Here is a 22,449-nt window from a genome sequence, read left to right on the forward strand (position 1 = left end):
CACACACACGTGTGCACTGGTCCGCCTGTGTGCCTCCAGTCGAACCCTCATGTTTCACATTCTCGTGTTACTCTCCACTTGAGCAGATGTAAGCAATGCTTTCCCCTCTAGAAGGTAAAGACTGTGACAGTCTTCATTGCATACCTCTTCCTATGCATCCCCCCACTTCTGGAAGCCGTCGGCGCCATTCTACAAGCACTGAGCTCTCTCACTCACCATACTGATCTCCTATCCAGCTCCTGCCTAGCAGAAAGCATGAACATTCTCAATTTTTTGGTCTCACTTCTAGATGACTTCCCCTTGGGGATCATCTCCACTCCTCCCAGAGAGCTGTGGTTTCTTGGTTATTCACACTTAGTACCTTGCAATTTTCCTCTGTAGCCCTGATCAAGACTGCACTGTATTAACTTACTGGTTTACTCATTAAATACATTAGGCGGAGGTTCAAAGAATAAAATCTCCATCACCTATCGGACTGAAATGCCCAGAAGCTAGAAAAGCACCTGGCCTGTGGGCAAGGCCAGTCAACAGCGGTTGAATGAAGCAATGGACAAAGGCATGTGCTGATTTCCAGGCGGGGTCCCTACTATGGGCCTTTGCTTCTGCTGCTCTCCTGCTCCCCACATTCTGGTACTACAAGAAACCAGGTAAGTATTACTTTAAAAAAATGGTAATAGGGGTGCCTGGGTGGCTCAGTAGGTTAAAGCTTCTGCCTTTGGCTCAGGTCATGATCCCAGGGTCCTGGGATCGAGCCCCACATCAGGCTCTCTGCTTGGTGGGAGCCTGCTTCCCCCCAACCTCTGCCTGCCCCTCTGCCTACTTGTGATCTCTGCCTGTCAAATTAAAAAAAAAAAAAAAAAAGAATCTAAGCCACCAAAAAAAAAATGAAAATTAAATGAACCTGAATACATACGTAAGGCAAGAGGCTTGGTTCACTATTCACTCCACAAATACTGATCAGAAAGTGCAAAATGATTTTCAGGTTTTTCGGCCAGCCGTCTGCAAGCGTGGTCCACACATTCTCCACCTCCGACCAGGCCAGCTCGTCCCCGTACTAGATGCAGGACACATAGCACACACTTCAGTGATGACTGCGTATTCAGTACCCAACTTTGTCACACCGCGAAATATTAGAAAATTGTGTTTTTAGAGGCAGCTTTTTTTCCCTCCTCTAGAGGAATAAATATTTCTTTAAATCTAAACATAAACATCATCAATCATATATGATTTTCTCTCCTCCCTCCAAGACCATATCCTGTATCCAATGAGAAGTGTTTTAAGGGAAGGAATTTGGTTCTTTGTCAGACCATTATCTGTTTGGTTATCACAGGATGATCTGATCTCTTCATCTATTTCTACCCTTTATGATTCCTCTTAATAGTTCTATGCAGCATACTGGGTATTTACCCTAAAGATACAAATGTAGGGACCCGAAGGGGCACATGTAGCTGAACGTTTATAGCAGCAATGTCCACAAGAGCCAAACTATGGGAAGAGCCTAGATGTCCATCAACAGATGAATGGATAAAGAAGATGTGGTATATACATACAACGGAATACTATGCAGCCATCAACCCCCCGCCCTGAAATCTTGCCATTTGCAATGACATGGATGGAACTAGAGGGTATTATGCTAAGCAAAATAAGTCAATCAGAGAAAGACAATTATCATATGATCTCTCTGATATGAGGAATTTCAAAGGCAGGGAGTGGGGATGCAGGGGGCAGGGAGGGAATAATGAAACAAGATTGGATCGGGAGGGAGACAAACCATAAGAGACTCCTCATCTCATGAAACAAACTGAGGGCTACTGGGGGGTGGGGGGTAGGGAGAGGGTGGCTGGGTTATGGACATTGGGAAGGGTATGTGCTATGGTGAGTGCTGTGAAGTGTATAAGCCTGATGATTCACAGACCTGTACCACTGGGGCTAAGAATACATTATATGTTAATACAAAAAAAATTTTTTTTAAAAATGGACAAACCAAAAAAAAAAAGTTCTGTGCAGCAACTGTGAACACCAACCCCACTTTACCTTCGCTGTCATGTACATTAGATTGTTCAAAACCATCGCAGTGGCTTGTGGAGAGCCCCAGCCTTCTCCTCGCAACCAGCGCCTGCTGGTCACCATGAGCTCTCGGTCTTTTAAGGAGTCGTCTTCCTCGTCTTCATCATGTCGCCTTGCTGTGGGCAGCGGTTTCAGATCGACCAACTCAATGTTGTTCATCCAGGGTAAGAGATAGTGCAGCATGACTTGCCTCCCAGCGGGGTGAGCGGTCTGAATTCTCTGGCTTATCTCTGTAATTAAAAACAAGCCGAAAGAGGGAACAACGGGCATCATTTCTGTTTCCTTTGATTTGTAATTACCTCTGGTATGAAATCAAAGACCTGGAGCTCTGAAAGTAGCTGAATGAAGAGATCCTGACCAGGGGAGGCGGCGGTGGTATGTGTGGGAGTGGGGGAGGCCCCCAGCCATGGCAATGACCTCCTTCGGGGAGACAGGGTCTCTTGAGGAGGTGGCCTGGGAACACGAATACTTAAGACAGAAGAAAAGAATCCATCAAAAGTGACAGAAAAGGAATAGCTCACAGTAGAAGGAAAACCAGGAAACATTAAATTTCTAGAAATCACGGGAGCTCAGGATTTAAAGAAATGTAGGGTGACTTACATCGATTGCTTGGCAAAGTAGCCAACAGACTGAAGACCAAAAGCTGAGGATTAGGGTTAGCAGTGAGAAAGTCCTCGGTAACTTCACAGAGAAGAAACTCACACTAACGGAGTCTGAAGGCCATTTATGAAGATGCGTAAGGGCCGAGAAAAAGCGAATGTGGATACTCAAGGGAGGCAGGTAAAGGGGGCGGGGGAACGGGTCAGAAGTGGGTGTAAAGGAAGAAAAGGATGAGAGGAGCCAGGGAGCTGAGAAACATTTAAAGATCACCGCAACTGGTCCCAGAGCAAGGAAGGAGCAGGACCCTCAAATTTCAAAGTGGGCAACGTGCCTACTGATAGCCTTCCCCATACGATCCCTAACAAACACTCTGCTCATCTTGCCTTGGAAGCAGTAAAAGTGAAAACTGCACTGAGCAGGTTTACAGGCTGTATTTTGGTTTAGAACAGACCATTTTCAGCAAAGGAGTTATAATGAGCAGGTCCTAGCGACAAGACTATCTGAAGACGGAAGTGAAGGACAAGGGACTGAGCTCTGGGCATGGTCTCCACATGTCCCGGCTGCCATCCCCCATCCCCACCAATTTCTGGAGCTCTGAGACTCAGCTGGACTCTTCTGCTTTCTGTGTGGGAGTCCTGGGAAGAAGCCCAGGAGCAGAATCAGGGATCGTGGCAGCCACTGCTCTGCACTGATGACCATCCACACTGATCCCGAAAGGGCTATCAGGACTGTGGGCAGTACGAAAAGGGAAGGGGCACGATCACGCCGTCTACCAGTGCAAACCAGACAGGTAAACTGCTTTAAGAATTGTTAGAAGGATTTACATAGGTTCTTCCCCGTTCAGGTTAGTGAGGGATGGGGAACTATTTCTACTGCTGAAATGGGCGCCGTGGAAAGATGCGCCAAGGCTACTTGTCATCTCCTGGATAGCCATTTCGGTGCATGTTCAATTCTCAGGTTAAAATAAGATCTCACAACAAGTGAAAGCAGGAAAACTACCTAAGTGCGCGGTGTTAAAATTAAATCTTCAGTAAAAGGATAAAGCACTCTAGGAACACTTACAATAGTACATTCATCGAATGGAAGGTTAAACTAGATTTTAAACAAAAAACTGTCTTAAATCTGAGTCCTGGGAGATGCAGATAAAGAGGATATCTTGCCTGACACATAGTGCTGCTGTTTTGGAAACCCCTGGAAGGAACTGTCATTTGGCCCAGAAAAGGAAATGGGAACAGAAAGCAACGTGGAATCCTAGTAATAGGTTTTCGTTTTGTTTTTTTTTAAGATTTTATTTATTTATTTGACACAGAGAGAGAGATCACAAGTTGGCAGAGAAGCAGGCAGAGAGAGAGGGGGGAAGCAGGCTCCCCGCTGAGCAGAGAGCCTGATGCGGGGCTCAATCCCAGGACCCCAAGATCATGACCTGAGCCGAAGGCAGAGGCTTAACCCATCGAGCCACCCAGGCGCCCCCTTAGCAATAGTTTTGCTCCAAGCAATGCAGGACCTTTCCCTATGATGAGAGGTGTTACTTATGGAAAGAAACCTGTATCTTTATCGCTGCCCATTTCTAGTATTAAAGACAGACCAATACACAAGATGAAGTACGTACTAGAAGATTTAGAAAGTTCTGTGTCTATCAAAGAAACATTTTTAAATTGTATGTGAAGCCCTCCCCCACCCCGGGGTTGAGAAGGGAAGGTAAAGTAAGAAGCCTTGGAAAGACTACATTAATAAGAAACCTACCACGATAGATTAGTTTTTACATGTTCTTACTAAAGGAAAAAAATTATTTTCTTACATAAAGACATGTTCTGTTTTGAATCAACCTCAAATTTCTTTTATTTAAATTTCCTACAAGTAGTTTTTTAGAAATGACTGCTAAAGAAAACCCACGGCCAAGTTCAACGGTCATACCTGAGAATATGGCGAGAGTTAGCTCAGGATAAGCCCTTGCTAATTCCTCGGACAACTGATAATATGAAACAGAGTACAGGTGCGGCAGAGGAGACAGCTGGCTGAGGACTCCATCTGTTCTCTGAACTTCCAATTTGTGGGCATAGCGAAACATCTTCGGTTCCAGGATCTGCAGGAATGTAGATGCGAGATTTTATGAGTCCTCTGAATTTCAGCCATAACTATAAAATAAAATCTTCTAAGAATTATTCCAGCTCAAAAATTACATAGTTATGCATACTGTAGAGTATTTCAGATGTTAATTTCTAATTCCCAGGAATGTTTGCAAAAGATCTTTAACTGTTTGGAAGGCTTTACACTCCTTGTGCTTAATGCCTGGGTTAGGAGCATACTCTGAAAATGACTTTAGCAACTTGCAATTACTTGAAGAAGATTTACCACTTTACATTTCAAAAACAGGATTATGTAAAACATGTATAAGTGAAAAAAAATCCTCAAACAGATCTTGGTTAAATAAAGATTAAATATGGACTATGAGCTAAAAATTATTTTAACGTTATACCAAGTAAATATACAGCACTGAACTTTCTTCATAATTAATAAAGCCATGAGGGTATAATTCCCAAGATGGTGGCCACCAGCATCAGTACCACTAGTCAAACCCTCTGGAAAAATCAGCATTACTTGAATCTCATTCTTAACTCGGTTAAGAGGGAAGAACCTCATCCTATTATCGATTAGTTAGATACTGTATAATAATAACTGTATAATAATGTATATTACACAATAATGTATAACTGTATAATAATAACTGTAAAATCTCCCTGCTTGGTAAGTTAACTTTCTAGGTTATTTTTCTAGGTCTAATAAAGAAAAATTATACAAGCATATCATAAAAGGGCTAATTAGTTTTTAGTTGGTTCTCAAAAAAAACCTTTGGCTCACAATATTCTTCTCTGCTGGACAGAGATAGTTCCAGGCACACGGAAGTCCTAACCACTCCATTTTCATTTGAACACATACAGGCGCATACATGTGTGTATGTGGGAGGAGATCTATAAGCCCTTTGTAATGCATTTCTGAATAATCTGTATTTTTGTTTTTTGTTTTTTAAAATAATTTTTTAATTTTTTTTATAAACATATAATGTATTATTGGCCCCAGGGGCACAGGTCTGTGAATCGCCAGGTTTACACACTTCACAGCACTCACCATAGCACATACCCTCCCCAATGTCCATAACCCAACTATCCTCTCCATACCCACCGCCCCCCCGGCAGCTCTCAGTTTGTTTTGTGAGGTTAAGAGCCTTTTCTGGCTTGTCTCCCTCCCGATCCCATCTTGTTTCATTTGTGAATAGTCTGTATTATTTCCAGACTTAAGTGACTCATACTATCTTTGTCGTCTTTTTTTTTTTAAGATTTATTTATTGATTTATTTGACAGAGACAGAGAGAGAACACAAGTAAAGGGAGCAGCAGTCAGAGGGAGAGGGAGAAGCAGATTTCCCACAGAGCAGGGAGCCAGATATGGGGCTCAATCCCACCACCCTGGGATCATGACCTGAGCCCGAGGAAGATGCTTAACTGACTGAGCCACCCAGGCATCTCTTCTCTTTGTCCTCTATTTTTAATGATAATCAGGAATTGGTGCCATGCCTCCCTATTAAAAATAAAGCCCAGGGGCGCCAGGGTGGCACACTCCGTTCAGCGACTAACTCTTGGTTTCAGCTCAGCTTGAGATCTCAGGGTCATAAGACTATGCCCTGCGTTGGGCTTTGCGCTGAGCACAGAGTCTGCTAGAGTTTCTCTCTCCCTCTCCCTTTGCCCCTCCCTGCCCCACACTCTCTCTCTCTAATAAATAAATCTTAAAAAAAGAAAAGGTTAAATATTTATATGCTTCATTAAATCATCAATAACTTATATTTTAACTAACATTTGCTTACAAACCTGTAAAAGTTGCATAGCAACTTCATAGATACTTCGAGAAGAATCAGCTGCTTTAAACAGTATCAGATTTAGGAGCATCACTGTGTCACACTGATAATCCCTAGGGACAAATTTTACATGTTAGAGAAATTTTAGAGGCTTTCACATCATTCATAAATACGATATACAAAAGGCAAGGCTGCAGACACCAAGTGTAAAGCCTATGGCTAGGTGTTTTGTTTTTTTTTTTAAAGGCGAAAGGTACGCAACAAATGGAAGGTGATATTATTTTTATTCTGGTTAAATTTTGTTAGAGCTCAAGGAAAGAAAATACTGGTTTCTTAGTATTTCTGACTTCAAAAGGAAACATTTAAAAACAAAAAGAAAGAAAGAAACAAACAAACAAAAGCTAACTAAAATACGGAAGACAGTATGTAGGGTACCTGTTCTGGAATACGTTAGCTATGGCTTTAAAGCAGCCGGCTGCCACTCTCTTGGAACCAGTGTAACATCGATCCACAGCCCAGTACATCAGGTTGCTCTGGTCCGGGTTCAGTTCCAGCAGTAATGTAACTGCCTCACAGCCCAACTGGTGAACCTACATAAAGGTCACAACAATGGCCAGGACAAAAATTTTTTATATATATGATATATATATAGTACATATAAAATATATACTATATATATATATATATACTATATATATATATATAAATAGTATACATAGTATACATAGTATACATAGGTCATATATTTAGCAATATAGTATATATATTCATTGTATTTATAGTGTGTATATATAGTATATATACTATATCCATAATATAGTATATATATTTACTATATTTAAGCACAAAACTCAGTTTCCTTTTGTTCAAGTCCTTCTCATTTTATTCAGCCAAAAGAAAAAAAAAATGACACGGATAAATTATACTTGGTCTCCTGCTTTTTATACAAGACTCTAAGTAGTACGATTCTCTCCTCCAGCAGAGCCCTGAAGGCGGCTGATGAGTATGAACAGTGATTAAGTGCTTTCAGAAAAGTGAGTTATTAAGCTCTCCAGTTATTTTTATCAAGCTTTATTCTTGTTTTTGATAACCCAATAGAAAAATTATTTGGAGGGGAAAAAACATAAGTCCTATTTTAAATTGTGAAGTCTGGGCATGCACAGGAGGGGAGTGAGGAAAAGGGAAGGCAAGAAAGATTAATTGGAGAGCGGTCAAAAAAACGATATTAAACATAACAAATAACATATTTCTTCCGTGGAGCTCAATGTATTCTATATTAATATTTTATTTACAGATCTAGAACTCTCTCGTGAGACAACCGCATTAATCATATAATACAAAAGGGAAATTAACATTATTTAAATAAGTAATAAATGAGAATTAGACATTTCTTAAATTATTGCATCCTATTTAATTTTACAAAACACGCCTTCTGCATATAATTCTAACCTAATTTTAAAAAAAGACTTATTTTTAATGGGTCATACTCTAAATCCAAATAAAGCAGTGCGGATTATTATGAAATCTTAAAGGAACCGTCATAATCACCTTTTTGTCCAGAGAGTCCAAAATGTTATCCAACCATTTGTACAAATAGCCATCTGATGAAAGTCCTACATTATCTGCAACAGGGCCACAACATAGTACAGCAGACATAGCCTTCAAACAATAATATTAGAATTACATTTAAAACATTTAAGAGGTTTTTTATGTTGGTTGCTTAATGCGAAGAGGCAGGATATTTTTATTCATGCTTATGTAGCCACAGTATTTTTAATTCTTTCCTTTACAAAGAAAAGTGTAATAGCAGTTTTCGAAACTAAGTAATTTATGATGAGTAGTAAGTAAATACATGATACGAAATAAGGCATGAGCTTGGACAGTACTGGAAGAGAAGAGGAAGAAAAGACCAAGAAAAAGTACTTAAGTAGGATAAAAGAGGCAATTCTCAGTTCTTTAAGAAAATGGCATTTAAGTTTTGGGTAGATTCTATCACTTTTTTGCATCGTATTTTATGTATTTAAAGAAATGTACAGTATAAATCGAATACGGCAGGCAAATATTCTAATGGTAGAAGAAATCCACCCTTTTTATACTACTAGACACTGAGAGACCAAGATATTTAACTGCACTCTTCATGGGAGAAGAAAGAAATTAGATTTCTAAGCAATACCTTTAGTGCACAGTACTGATGTCTGTTAATTTGCATATTTCTGTCACTGTATCTGTCCAAGGGTGTAAACATGATGCTAAAGGGACCTGCCCAGTGACTGAACAGCATAAACAGACTGTGACGAAGGCTCTGTTGAGGGAAGATACTTCTTCTCTGGTGCACTGCGGATAAAAAAAAAAGATGGGAAAAAATTTATTTCCATTTCTTTTTATTTTAACATGCATGTCAACTTATTTGGTACTGAGTACGTAACACTGCAAGAAAGCCAGCAAAGGTTTTCCTTTGAGCCTACCAAACACCTCCTCGGTGATGGCAATCATTGACGCACGTGCAGGACCAGGGAAGAGGGCCACAGTCTCTGACATCATGTAGCTCAGCACGGTGAGATATACAGGATCTCTGCGAGGAGGCTCTCAAGGCAGGCACAGGACTGCCCAGAGGCAGGCACAGAGCCGAGAGTCGGGCCCCTGCTTCTCCCTGGCTGCTGCTGGCTACACAGTAAGCTTGGCCGAGACACCAACACGAATGCAAGTCTGGATCTTGGTTCATTGCCAAGACAAAGCTTTGGAATAGGTAAGCTGTTTCTGAGCTTTGTCCGTTTTCAGCTGCACAGCTGTTTTTTTTTTTTTTTTTTTCAAAGAATCCTTACATGGAATCTCCATATACGGAACAGACAAAGGAGAGGCTGATCTACTTGAAGTAAGGGGGGAGGCCCAGAGTCTAGACCCATTCTGCTGCTGCTTGCTGATGGCACCAGGAAAGAAACAACATTGTTTGAAAACCACTGATCGAGATGATGTCCAAGAATTCTTTCCACTTGAAAATTCTATCTACAAGTTCTCTGCATCGATCCTTGTTGAAGAAACTCAACAGTATCTTAATAAACCAATCTGGAGGTTGCAGACAAATGTTTGGTAATGGACTAAATTATATCTTTATGCTAACTGAGCTTCAGATGAGGAAATCATTTCCCTCTGAAGTTCAAAACAGGCCTCCTGCCCTTGAAATTAATGGACCTAAAGAAATGTTTACAGGCCTCTTTTATAAAATGTAACCAATGCTCTCACTTAGAGAGTCAACGGTTTGTATGTTCTCTTAAAGGTAACAAAGTAATTCCTTTTCAGAAAGAAAAAGAAACATTTGCAATGACATTGTCTACCAAAGGCTACAGTCACATTTTATGTTTCATGCTTGTAAGCAATTTATGGCTTTTTAAAATATAAGTGCATGTATCAGTGTTCCTAGGGCCTAAACCAGGACCCGGCTTAGAGTAGGTACTGGAAAGCAGGCACATATACCTTAAAGGAATCAGTCAGTAACATGGTATATCCTTAGCAGACTTTGTAACTGCGGCTATGCCCTTCCTCCCTCATTCAGCAGTACCTCGTTAATTTTCTGCTCAATTACCATTTGGGACATAATGGCTTTTTGCTCACTGCGCCTCGAACAAGTTTGCCTAAAGAAGCTTCTTCTATTGATTTCTTAAATTTTTTGTTAGTGTCTTTATTATCATTAAAAATCGATGTGGTGTGGTGTTGCTTTTTGATTTCTGCCTGCGACACTAACTGAAGGTCAAACAAACTCTTGGCCACCCATGTTACATTGACATATCTCCCACTATGTTCCCAAGCTGTTTTATCACCTTAGCCTGCAAACCCTCAGGAGAAGAAAGCACATGATGGTTCCTTAATAGTCGACAGTGTTTTAAGAAACTGGAAAGAGTACCTGGAACATTCTGAATGATATTCGCCACTAAGGCACTAAAATGGCATCGTATATCCTTCAGTGTGTCTGAGTCTTTTTCATTTTCTGCTTCCAGGAGTTGTCTAGTTAAATCTACATATTCCAATAAAGTGTTGTTGAGGAAATGTGTTTCATTATCAAGGCCACCACTTGCACTGAAAATATTGAAAAAAAAAAAGAAAAAAGAAAATTTGATTTTAATTATACTCCAAATCAAAATAAATTGCTAGTAATCAAAATCAGAATAATATACAGTCGACCCTTGAACAATGTCAGGGTTAGGGGCACCTACCCCCACCACCCCCGGCAAAAATTGCATGTAACTTTTGACTCTGCAAAACTTAACTATTAATAGCCTACTGTTGGCTGGAAACTTTACCGATAAAAGAAACTTGTCGATTACCATATATTTTATATGTCATATGTATTATATACTATATTCTTGGAATGAAGCAAGCTAGAGAAAAGAAAGTATTAAAAAAAATCGTAAGAGAAAATACATGTATAGTATTGTGCTGTTACAATCCACATACAAGTGGACCTATGCAGTTCAAGTCCATGCTCAAAGGTGAACTGTATATCAAACTTGGCACGATCATGGTAGTGTGCAACTTAATCTATAAAAATTAAATGAACATGATTTGGCTTCCAAATACAAAATAGATGGTGCTTCTCAATCAAGAAACTGCTATTGCAATTTATATCATTCAATTCCATATCTACCTTTAATCAACTTTTCTGAGTGCTGAATGTTATTCCCTCTGGCAAAATATATAGCTTTTCAAAAAAAGGAAATAAGGAGGCATATGGGATAGGGAGGATCAATTTAGAAGGGCAGAAAGAGGAGGGGTGCCTGGGTGGCTCAGCTGGTTAAGTGGCCAACTCTTGATCTCGGCTCAGTTCTTGGTTTCAGGGTTGTGAGTTCAAGCCCCAGAGTGGGCTCCACACTGGGGGTGGAACCCACTTAAAAAAAAAAAAAAGGTAGAAAAAAGAACAACTAGTTCTATATATTCTCAGAGCTGCCATGCAAATTCACATTATGCCTTTAGTACAAGCAATCAAATATCCATTAGGTACTTACTCTCAGCAAGATTCTAGCATAGGTAGTACCGAGGATACAAAAATTTAAAGAGAATTCAAGTAAGAGTGCTGGTTTTCAAGTCTTCTATCTAACACCTATGGAGTTGCCTCAAAACTCTCTGTAGTAATTTTCTGAGGCAAGGCTTCTGAGCCAGGAAACCACAGACTGAAAGGGGGTCATTGGGTTAGTCAGAAGTTTTGGATTCCAGTCTTGTTCCCACACTTATTAAGGATTTGACCAGCAGCTACTTCAGAGCATTTTAGTAAGAATATAAATTCGTTACTACATAATAAAGGATTAGTAAACCATAAATGCTATATAAATGGTTAGCTATTACATTTACATTTATTTTAATCGGTTTTTCCTTGCTATATTTGAAAAGTACTTCGAAAATATGTGGTTTTCAAAGTAAAAATAGGGATGCCTGGGTGGCTCAGTTGGTTAATGATTCCAGGGGCCTGGGGTCGAGTCCCTCATTGGGCTCCTTGCAGGAGCCTGCTTCTCCCTCTGCCTGTAGCTCTCCCTGCTTGTGCGTGCCCCCTCCTCTCTGACAAATAAATAAATAAAATCTTTAAAAAATAAAAAGTTAAAAAAAAAAGTAAAAATAATTTTTGGGAGTTGTGGCCATGAAAACAAAAGTAAGGAGTCACAATGGTACTACAATATATTAAAAATACCAGTCTACAACAATAAAAATATGTTGAATAAATTCAAAATGAAATGTTATTCTTCATTCCTTAAAGGAATGTTTTTAATTTCTGAGTAGTGATTTACTACTGGATGGGAAACCAATTTAATAGATTACAACCTGACTCAGAAAAAAACATTCATTCATTTAACAACTATTCATTTAATCCCTCCTACGCATCAGGCACATCAGATCGGCTGGGTGAACAAAGCCAAGATCCCTGCCTTCTTGGCCTCTAGAATTAATTTTTTTCCTTAATCAAGGAAATAAAAAGTCCACAATACTAACAGCCTTACAGTATTACTTTTTCTTAAAAACAAAAACAAAAACAAAAAAAACAACAACCACGTAACAGTGTTCAAAACCATTACCGCTCGGGGCGCCTGGGTTGCTCAGTGGGTTAAGCTGCTGCCTTCGGCTCAGGTCATGATCTCAGGGTCCTGGGATTGAGTTCCGCATTGGACTCTCTGCTCAGCAGAGAGCCTGCTCCCCCCTCCCTCTCTCTGCCTGCCTCTCTGCCTACTTGTGATCTCTCTCTGTCAAATAAATAAATAAAATCTTTAAAAAAAAAAAAAAAACCATTACTGCTCAATAGTGACTACAGCTTTTGTAAATTTTAAATATATCAACATCCAGCACTTCCCCCAAATAGTGCCAAAGAGTCTTCATTCACTAACACTACATTACAAGCAACAAAAAAGAAAAAAAGATACAGAAACATATTAGATTGTTGATTTTTTTTTCTTTTGCATTAAGCCCAGTATGTTTCAAATTCTCTTTTCCTAACTTGCACTGTTTTATTTTTGTGTAGGACAAAAAAAAAAAATCTTTTTTTTCTTTCTTTTCATCTATTATAAAAGAAAAGGTAAGTCAGTGGTCTAAATTCTCTTTAATTAAAGCTCAATTTTGAAAGCACTCATCAAAAGCATTTGATGCTAACTATGGAAGGTATGAGGTATACTAAGAAATAATCAGGACAAATGCCAAAGTCACAATACTGCACTAGTTTATGAACATTCTTTTTCCCTTGAGATCTCTTTTCAGTTTTCAGTTACCTTTTTTTGGAGATGATCAGATCTACCTTTTTTTTTCCTCCTTCAATAGTCAGGCAACACAGTTACCCTTCCAAAGTCAATGGAATTTTCCTGGTCTTAGTGTCCACATGCCTTTATTCTAGCAATAACTCCAGGTTTTATGTTTTCATTGGTGAAGCGTTGGAAGTTATGAATTATGATTTACGCTCATGGATTTTGGAGAGATTAGGAGTCGACTGGAATAAATTTACAAACCTTATAGCGAGCATTTAGCCTTTGTATATATGATTTTACAATCCAAAAGAAATAGATCTTTAAAATAAGGTAAGAAATTGTTAAGTTAGTCACCAAAAAAGGCCACTGTCGACTTGCCTGACTTACTAGATTCCTGCAAATATCAAAAATCCTAGGAACATTATAGCTGATTTTTGCCCGAAGCAATCTGGTACTAGTGGTGGATTTTTTTCAATACAGTTTTTAGCCCCTGGTTAACATATTGGCTGCATCTTCTTTAAATAATGTTCACAGGGTAGCAGTTTTTTGTTGTTGCTGCAAAGGTGCTTTTCTGTTTTTATATGTTTCATAAGAGAAAAAATATGTTCCCTAATTATTCTGAAGTTTTAAAAAAGTCAAAATCCAATACTGACCTGTGACTAATGACACCAGCATCTGCCAGCAGTTCAAATATTCGTACCAGTTGTACTCGTAAAATATCTCGACGCCTGCGCCGTTTCATATTCTATTCCAAAGACAGAAAGACATTCAGTAAACATCCTTCAGAGAAGTTGTTAGAAAACTTTTCCAGGGGCGCCTGGGTGGCTCAGTGGGTTAAAGCCTCTGCCTTCGGCTCAGGTCATGATCCCGGGGTCCTGGGATCGAGCCCCACATCGGGCTCTCTGCTCAGCGGGGAGCCTGCTTCCTCCTCTCTCTCTGCTTGCCTCTCTGCCTACCTGAGATCTCTGTCTGTCAAATAAATAAATAAAATCTTTAAAAAAAAAAAAAGAAAACTTTTCCATATAACTTGGGAAGAATAATGTGTAATGCAATCACTCTACAGGCTACTGAATCAGAGATACATGTGAGTAGTGTGAAATTAATGAGCCAAATTAAATCACATGATGTTTTATGTGGTAACACTCCTTGTGTGGGGATAAAATAAAATCCTATAGTTACTTCTCAGTTACTTTCAGGTGATTTGCTAATCTGGCAACTTAGAAGCACTGAAGCAGCCAGTAAACTGTTCCCACTGCGTGGTTAAGAATCCCTAAGATATTCCCCAAAATATAACAATAAGACAGGGAAAAGAACACAAAGGGGAATGAAGAAACCCCACAGATTTTGCTCACGCCAAAGTTTTCCACTCAACAGTTAATTCTGACACAGAAACTAAATGCAGAAGAAAAAATTTCCCTGATCATTACGGTCTGAATAAATTGGTCTTACTAGCACCGAAGGACTAATGGTTAGCACATTAGCTGTCACATCTCCCCTGGATTCTGCGGGAACCCGTGTAGTCGGAAGAGACAGATTTGCTCTACCACCTCCTTCTACTGTTCATTACGTCACTGGGAGGTAATTTTCACAATACAGAGCAACAATCCAGTTTCCTGCCTTCCAGAGCAGACCAATTTGCTGATGACCAGCTCATTACGTTTCCGATTTCTTATCGCTCTTTATAAAGTTTACAGCCATTTGTACTGAGCAGGACAGTCTCTAAGCAGTCTTTGATGATCTCTGCAAAGTTTTAGTTGACTTGTTTCCATTCTGTCGCTACAGAAAGATCTTGAGTCTGAAGCGTTCAAAATCAATCTTACATTCCAGGTACAACACTGAGCTAACCCACTCACTTGCTAGGAGGACTTCTTCCCCCTGAAATTCTGAAGTATAAATAAACACTGCTACTTAATTTTGTTGCCAATTCCGAGTCCCTCTAATGAATCATCCTACACTGTAATCAACATGATCATTCTGAAACAAAAGTCCCATCAATTACTATCACTACTCTACAGGGCTGGATTAAAGAAAGGAACTGAAGGCTTACAGATGCCATCTTAAAGTTTCTAAAAGGGCGGCTCTTGTCACCATGTCCTTCTCCTGCTTTAATTCCTCTGGGACATCAATAGCAGTGGCTCTCAGTCTCCTATACCAGGTTCATCTAAGGTGCTTTTTAAAAGATTTCTGGGCTCTGTTCCAGGGAATCTCACTCAACAGGCCCAGGAATCTATAATGTGTAGTAACTCCTCCAGGCAGTTCTAATGCTCACGCCATATGGTGTCCAGTGGTCTGCAGGATAAAGCTGAGACCAGGATACTTTCATGAGAGTTCCTCTCTTGCTTTGCAGCCTTATCAATCATCAATCACTTTCTCCATAACAGAATCATGCAAAAGAATCTGCAACATCCACATTCTTTTTACAAAGTTTGCAAATGCTGTCTCCCTGCCTAGAATGTCTTTCCCTTGCTTGTCCACTGGGGAACATGCTTCAAACTTCTCCTCAAATACTGGTGCTTCAGACCTACTTTTCCTCAACAGGCAGACCCAGAGGCTTTCTTCTCTGCGGTTTGAGCAACCTCATATCTGTGATTTCCTTCCAGTGTGTAATACACTGTCATAATTGTGGTTCACATATCTACCTGTCCCCGCCAGACCTGTGGTTTCTAAAAGTTGCAGATTTTTAGATTTAGGGACGTAGACCTGGGGCCAACCCTGGCCCACTGCTGCCTAAAAAAAAAATTGGGGGGGGATATAGCCATGCCCCTTTGTTTAGTAGTCTAAAGCAGACTGAGTAGTTGCAACAGAGACAGCAGGACCCACAAAGGTGAAAATATTTACTATCTGGCCATTTAGAGAAAAGCTTTGCTGACCCCAACCTAGACTCTGACTGGGCCCACTTTAGTTAGAGGAATTTAATATGTTTTCTAGAATGAGTTTCTGCGTAAGATCTTCTGTGAGGGGGCAGGGAAGAATTCTGTATATTAAAAAAATGTTCAGGAGCACCATGCTTGGGTGTCTTAGTCAGTTTAGTGTCTGACTCTTGATTTCAGCTCAGGTCATGATCTCAGGGTCGTGAGATCGAGCCCCACGCTGGGCTCTGTGCTGGGCGTGGAGCCTACTCAAGCTTCTCTCTCCCTCTCTCCCATGGCCCCTCCCCACCCCTGCATGTTCTCTTAAAAAAAAAAAAAGAAAGGGTTGACGACTGCATCAGACCATCTTTTACATATCTACTTCTCAATCGCTAACTTTTGGTATAATGTAGGGAATACAAAAGACAAATAAGTATCTGCCAAATATTTAATGCGGAAAACTACATTTACCTCTGGCCTTCTTTCGAGTGCTTCTTTAATTATGGGATGCAATTCCTCTATTAGTTCCCTAAAAGAAAAATTATATACATTGTTAAATAATGGCTGAACAGATATAATCTGATGCACAAATATGTAAATACTCATCTAATGACATGCAGTAATGTGTTAACCCCAGTTCTACTGTTTTAACACAGTCCTCATTGTTTTGGTTACAGAAGAACACGTGCACACTGTAGACCACTGGGAAAGCAGAAAAAATGGTACAGGCCACCTATTCTAACTTGCAGAGGTAAGTATCGTCAACAGTGATGTTCCATCATTTTGTAGCCCAGGTGTACTTTACATAGTTGAAGCCCTAGCAGATGTGAGAAGATATCTTTTCTTTCTCCAACACTAGCATAATGACATCCATATGCCCTTAGTTAGCTCACAATATCCTACCACATGGGAATATGGGATACCATATTATCCCAAAACTATGGGATACCATAGTTTTTCTAAATAATTTCATTTATTACCGGTTCATTAAATTTCATCCAAATTTTTTTAAAGATTTTATTTTTAAGTAATCTCTGCACCTAACGTGGGGCTCAAACTCACACTCTCAAGATCAAGAGTCACATGCTCTACTGACTAAGCCGGCCAGGTGCCCCAATTTTTTCTAATTTTTATTATTATAAATACTGCCTCAGTGAACATCTTTGTCTTCATTTCTGATTATCTCCTTAGGATTAATTCTTACAAATGGAATTAATGAGTCAAAGTGCATGAACTTCATGAAAATGATAGTCTCATCTTTGCTTATAATCTGATTTTAAATTGAAAATGTGCTCATTGTAGATGTAGACCGTAGATGATGGGGAAAATAAAAAAGAAGAAAATAAAATGCATCCACTATTTCATCATCAATAAAACTACTGCAGACGTTAATGTATTTGCCTCCGGATTGCTTCTGTTTACCAGAATTTGTTTTCTTAAGAAGCTGAGATCAGGGGCGCCTGGGTGGCTCAGTGGGTTAAAGCCTCTGCCTTCGGCTCGGGTCATGATCCCGGGGTCCTGGGATCGAGCCCCGCATCGGGCTCTCTGCTCGGCAGGGAGCCTGCTTCCCCCTCTCTCTCTGCCTGCCTCTCTGCCTACTTGTGATCTCTGTCTGTCAAATAAATAAATAAAATCTTAAAAAAAAAAAAAAAAAAAAAGAAGCTGAGATCATTTTCGTAACCCATTTTTTTTTGCTATTAGCAAAATAATGTATTTTCTTGTCATAAAATAATATTTTAAAACCTCGTTTATGATGAATGCCATCCCGCAAATATAGACATATTACAATTTGCTAACCTAGCCTCTGTTGTACACGTTATCTCAGAGATAAAACATCAAACAAACATCACCTTAGATCAATAGAGGATAATCTCAAAAGAATAAATACAAGGCCCAGCAGGCAACAATAAAGCAGAATCTCAGACAAAAATGAAGGATTTACTTTGTCAAGATAAAGAACATCAAGGATGATATAAAAAAAAATTTCTTTTAAAAATAATCTAATTCTTGCTGTGCGAAATAAGTCAATCAGAGAAAGACAATTATCATATGATCTCCCTGATATGAGGAATCTGAAAGGTAAAGTGGGTGGTTTGGGGGGTAGGGAAGGAAAAACTGAAACAAGATGGGATTGGGAGGGAGAAAAACCATAAGAGACTCTTAATCTCACAAAACAAACTGAGGGGGACACCTGGGTAGCTCAGATGGTTAAGTGTCTGCCTTCAGCTCAGATCATGATCCCAGAGTCCTGGGATCGTATCTCGAATCGGGCTCCCTGCTCGGGGGAGTCTGCTTCACCCTCTCCCTCTGCCTCTTCCCCTGCTTGTGCTCTCTCTCTCTCTCTCCCAAATGAATAAATAAAATATCTAAAAACAAAAAACAAAAAAATACAAACTGAGGGTTCCTGGGGGAAGGAGGGTAGGGAGAGGGCAGTTGGGTTACGGACATTGGGGAGGGTATGTGCTATGATGAGTGCTATGAAATATGTAAGCCTGATAATTCACAGTCTTGTACCCCTGGGGCTAATAATACATTATATGTTAATTTTTTTAAAAAAGTGAAAAAAATCTAATTCTTTTGAACAAGAAGAGGAAAAACTATAGTTTCAACCAATAGACCAAAACTACAAAATAATCACATCATTGTGTCAATAGGTAGGAAAATATTAAAAATTTATGTGGCATTTTATCATTTTTAGAACACATTTATATATAGTATATATGAGATTTCATAGTAATTCTGTGAAGGATATCGGGGAAATCTTATTTGCTCAGTCAAAATGAAGGAAAAAAGGTTCTAAGAAATTAAATGACTCGTTTAATGTTACATGGTTAGTTAACTGGTAAATGTCAGGACGGATATGAACTGTCCTGATTGGAAGGACTCTAACTCACCTCTCCAGTAGTACACTGACTATTTTAGTGCATAGAGAAAACATATGAAGGTAATTACCTAAAAGCTCCTGGGTTGGTCCTGCCAAGACCTAGAACAAGGGATTCTGTGATTTCCATGCTCTCAGAGCGCATCATTGGAACTACATGCTTAAACAGGGATGAAGGGGATGGGATGCCAATAATCTGGAAAAAAAATACGTATTTATAGCAGCCATTAATGACAGTACATCCAACTAAATAGCTTGGCATTTCATTAATACTTCATCAAGGGCAACGGAGAGATGAAATTTTTACTGTGAGTGGAACTTCAAAATTCACCTGTGGTGTACATAATCTAAGAACATTAAATGATTTGCCCAATGGTTCACTCTAAGTTCACTGAAAGAATTTGGGCTCTGTGGGTTTCTTAATTTCTTACAGATACTTACCATTACATAATAGGCTCACTTCCTCTGTAGGAGGATATTCTGATATTCTATGTCTTTTGATCCGTGAAAGTGAATTAAACAAAATTATTTCCAAGTCATTGGTGTTAAAGTAAGACACTCAGATCTTACTCAGTTTTCTAAATTGTCTTCAACCACCTCACAATATTTTGTGTCATATCATGAAGACTTCAGAACTGTTCTTACCAAGTATCACTTATATCACTGCATAATTTAGGGAAAGTCAAGAAAGGTATTTAATTATTTAAATGATTTCTTTTATATTGTGAGAACTACAGGAAATCAAGTGAGCAACAATAGGGGTGAAAATTGCTTTACAAATATTATGGGGACGCCTGGGTGGCTCAGTTGGTTAGGCCGCTGCCTTCAGCTCGGGTCATGATCCCAGGGTCCTGGGATGGAGTCCCGCATCGGGCTCCTTGCTCGGCAGGGAGCCTGCTTCTTCTTCTGCCTCTGCCTGCCTCTCTGCCTGCTTGTGTGTACTCTCTCTCTCTCTGGCAAATAAATAAAATCTTAAAAAAAAAAATATTATGATGAATTTACTGAGCATGATCATCTCTTCACCAAAGAGAAACTATATACATATATATAGTTTTATATAGTTTTTTATTATATACATTCCTGGTTGGAATCAATTATACACACACACACATATGAACACACACACACATATATATATAAAACTGATTCCAACCAGGAATCCATAGTAATGGGACTCCTTGAACTATTTTCATCATTCATACAAGTAACACACTTTTCAACCACATTACTGTCCTGGAAAAGAAATCTGAAAACATTACTTCATGGTGCCCTTCAGATTCAGTGGCGGACGGGGAAAGCTTACTTTGGAATCAATGCTGTAGCCGCTGTCAGGGGTGGATGCCAGCGTCTCGGGCGGGGAACACCTCACAGACCCCGTGGATGCGGAAGAGGATGTGGACGACGCCGCACTGCAGCAAAGCAGCAGATAGTTCCTCCACAGGCCGACGTAGGAGTCACTGCTGGTGGTGGTATTTACCTTCTTGGCATTGATGGGGCTACTGGGGGAAGAAGAAGAGAAACAGGGAGCTGTAAATAATTCAATGTGTTCTGAAGTGTTGTTTTTTTTTTTAAACTAAAGCTAAATTCTATCAATTTGGGAAAGATGGTTAATAAAGTTTTATTACTAACCACTAAATCTCTGTGGGATGGTATAAGATATAAATGACTATCTGACTGAAAATTTAAATACATCGTAGGATCATTTTAACATAATCTACTGTTCTTGTGATCAAAGTTAATATTTTTAACAGGCCACATTTTATAACTTATTATACACGCTCAGTGTTAAAAAAAAAAAACTGGGAAAACAAAATGAAAATCACCTTTAGTCCCAGGTCAATATAATCACTGTATATTCTTTCATACATTTTCAATTCAAATACATACATATATAAATAAATGAATATATCTCCCTTAACTTATAAAAGCTGAATAATACGGCTGGTTTTCACATGTACTTAATGTGCGTTTTAAACATCTTCCATTAAATGAATATACTTCTCTGACATCATTTTTGATGGCTGTATGCTATGTTATTATAAAGATTATCAGGATTTATTGTCCAAATTTTCATTATTGGACATTTTAGCTAATAGCAATTTTCCCCTATAATACACAGCACTAATCATTTGAATATATGCTTAATTACAATAAAAGTTTAATTATTTTCTTGGGTAAACTCTTGAAATTGAAATTGCGACATCAAAAGGACAGCTACATTTTTAAGGCTTCTGTCAAATTTCTGTCTTGAAACATCAGACCAATAAAATATATCGGCACAATTCTATAAATTTTTCTAAATACCAAAATGCTGGTGGGATTAAGGACTCAGAAGCAAAACAAAACAGAAAGATACTAATACACTGTCCTTGTCTTCAATACATTTATATATTAAGATAAGCAAAGCAATATACCACTTTGTTAATTCACCGACAGTGTTTTACTATTTTAGAAAATATTGTGATGGCAGCAAAACAAAATGAACCCTGTAAAAAATCACTACCATCATGTGTGTTGGGGAAGATACACAATACAGAATAAATAAAACAATGTCAGATGGTGCCAAGTATGATAATGAACAACACAAGAGATAGAGAATGGTAGTAGGAAAGGGACTTCCAATTTAAAATATGGCAATTAGGGGAGACCAAATGAGATAAAGTCATAAAGGTTATTTTTGCAAGGTGGCAGGTGTCAATTTTCACTAAAAAAAAAAAACAAAAAAAAAACCAAAAAAAAACCATCTAATACACAATTCCTGAGAATGTACATAGATACATAATAAGTGTGTATACACATAGAGAAATACCAAAAATAGCTATATTCAGGTCCAAAAGAAGGAATGACTACTCTGGGCTGGAGATGCAGAAGAAAGCTTTAAAAATACGGTGGAATTTGAGCTACATCAGATATCAACACATAGAACATGGAGAAGACAAAAAACATTCTAAGTTCATGTGAATAAAAACTCAGAGACTAGAAACTGTAGACCCAGGCAGTGAACTCTGAGAAGTTTTTTTTGGTTCTAACATAAGAGCACACAGGTAGCCATGACCAAAAGTAAGGAAAAATGTATAGACTGGAACCAAGTTTGGAGAGCCTTTCATGTGACCCTAAGGTGTTGGGTTTGTCTGGGTGTTGGGTTTACATGGCAACGTCTACAATGAGAGGACTCATTCTATGCCATCCGATGAATGGCGTACTGGATCAAATGAAACCAGGAACTCAAATTCAGGTTCAAAAATTCTCTATTATATTTAAGAGCAAGAAGAAATTCACTGCAGCTGATGACGGCCTGCCTCCACACTCTATCACACCATCAGTTACTCCAAATTTTTACCGTTAGCGTCCAAATAGAAGTTCAATGCCATTATCACTAGTCCCTATCAGCAGATGGCCTTCCTCATGATGTCCTCAGGAGAAGTCAGGTCCCTGAGATGGTTGTCTCTTCACTTCACACCATTCATCCACAAAATTCCCTATATCCCCA

The 22,449-nt window shown here is 39.1% G+C and overlaps 1 protein-coding gene across 2 annotated transcripts in view; it reads right to left on the bottom strand.

The window, feature by feature from the left end:
• FRYL (FRY like transcription coactivator) overlaps positions 1-22,449 on the bottom strand; it is a 139,462-nt gene that overhangs the window by 60,960 nt on the left and 56,053 nt on the right. For both annotated transcript variants that reach the window (XM_080797035.1, XM_080797034.1), the window contains 12 exons: positions 20,263-20,458; positions 19,031-19,155; positions 16,550-16,607; positions 13,883-13,974; positions 10,415-10,587; positions 8,690-8,850; positions 8,065-8,175; positions 6,952-7,106; positions 6,530-6,629; positions 4,582-4,750; positions 2,035-2,297; positions 914-1,054 (listed from right to left, as the gene is read on the bottom strand). In XM_080797035.1, coding sequence (XP_080653161.1) covers positions 914-1,054; positions 2,035-2,297; positions 4,582-4,750; positions 6,530-6,629; positions 6,952-7,106; positions 8,065-8,175; positions 8,690-8,850; positions 10,415-10,587; positions 13,883-13,974; positions 16,550-16,607; positions 19,031-19,155; positions 20,263-20,458 — 1,744 coding nt within the window. The remainder of the gene's footprint in view (positions 1-913; positions 1,055-2,034; positions 2,298-4,581; positions 4,751-6,529; positions 6,630-6,951; positions 7,107-8,064; positions 8,176-8,689; positions 8,851-10,414; positions 10,588-13,882; positions 13,975-16,549; positions 16,608-19,030; positions 19,156-20,262; positions 20,459-22,449) is intronic.

This window comes from Martes martes (genome assembly GCF_963455335.1).
Source record: "Martes martes genome assembly, chromosome: 2".
Classification (NCBI taxonomy): Eukaryota; Metazoa; Chordata; class Mammalia; order Carnivora; family Mustelidae; genus Martes; species Martes martes.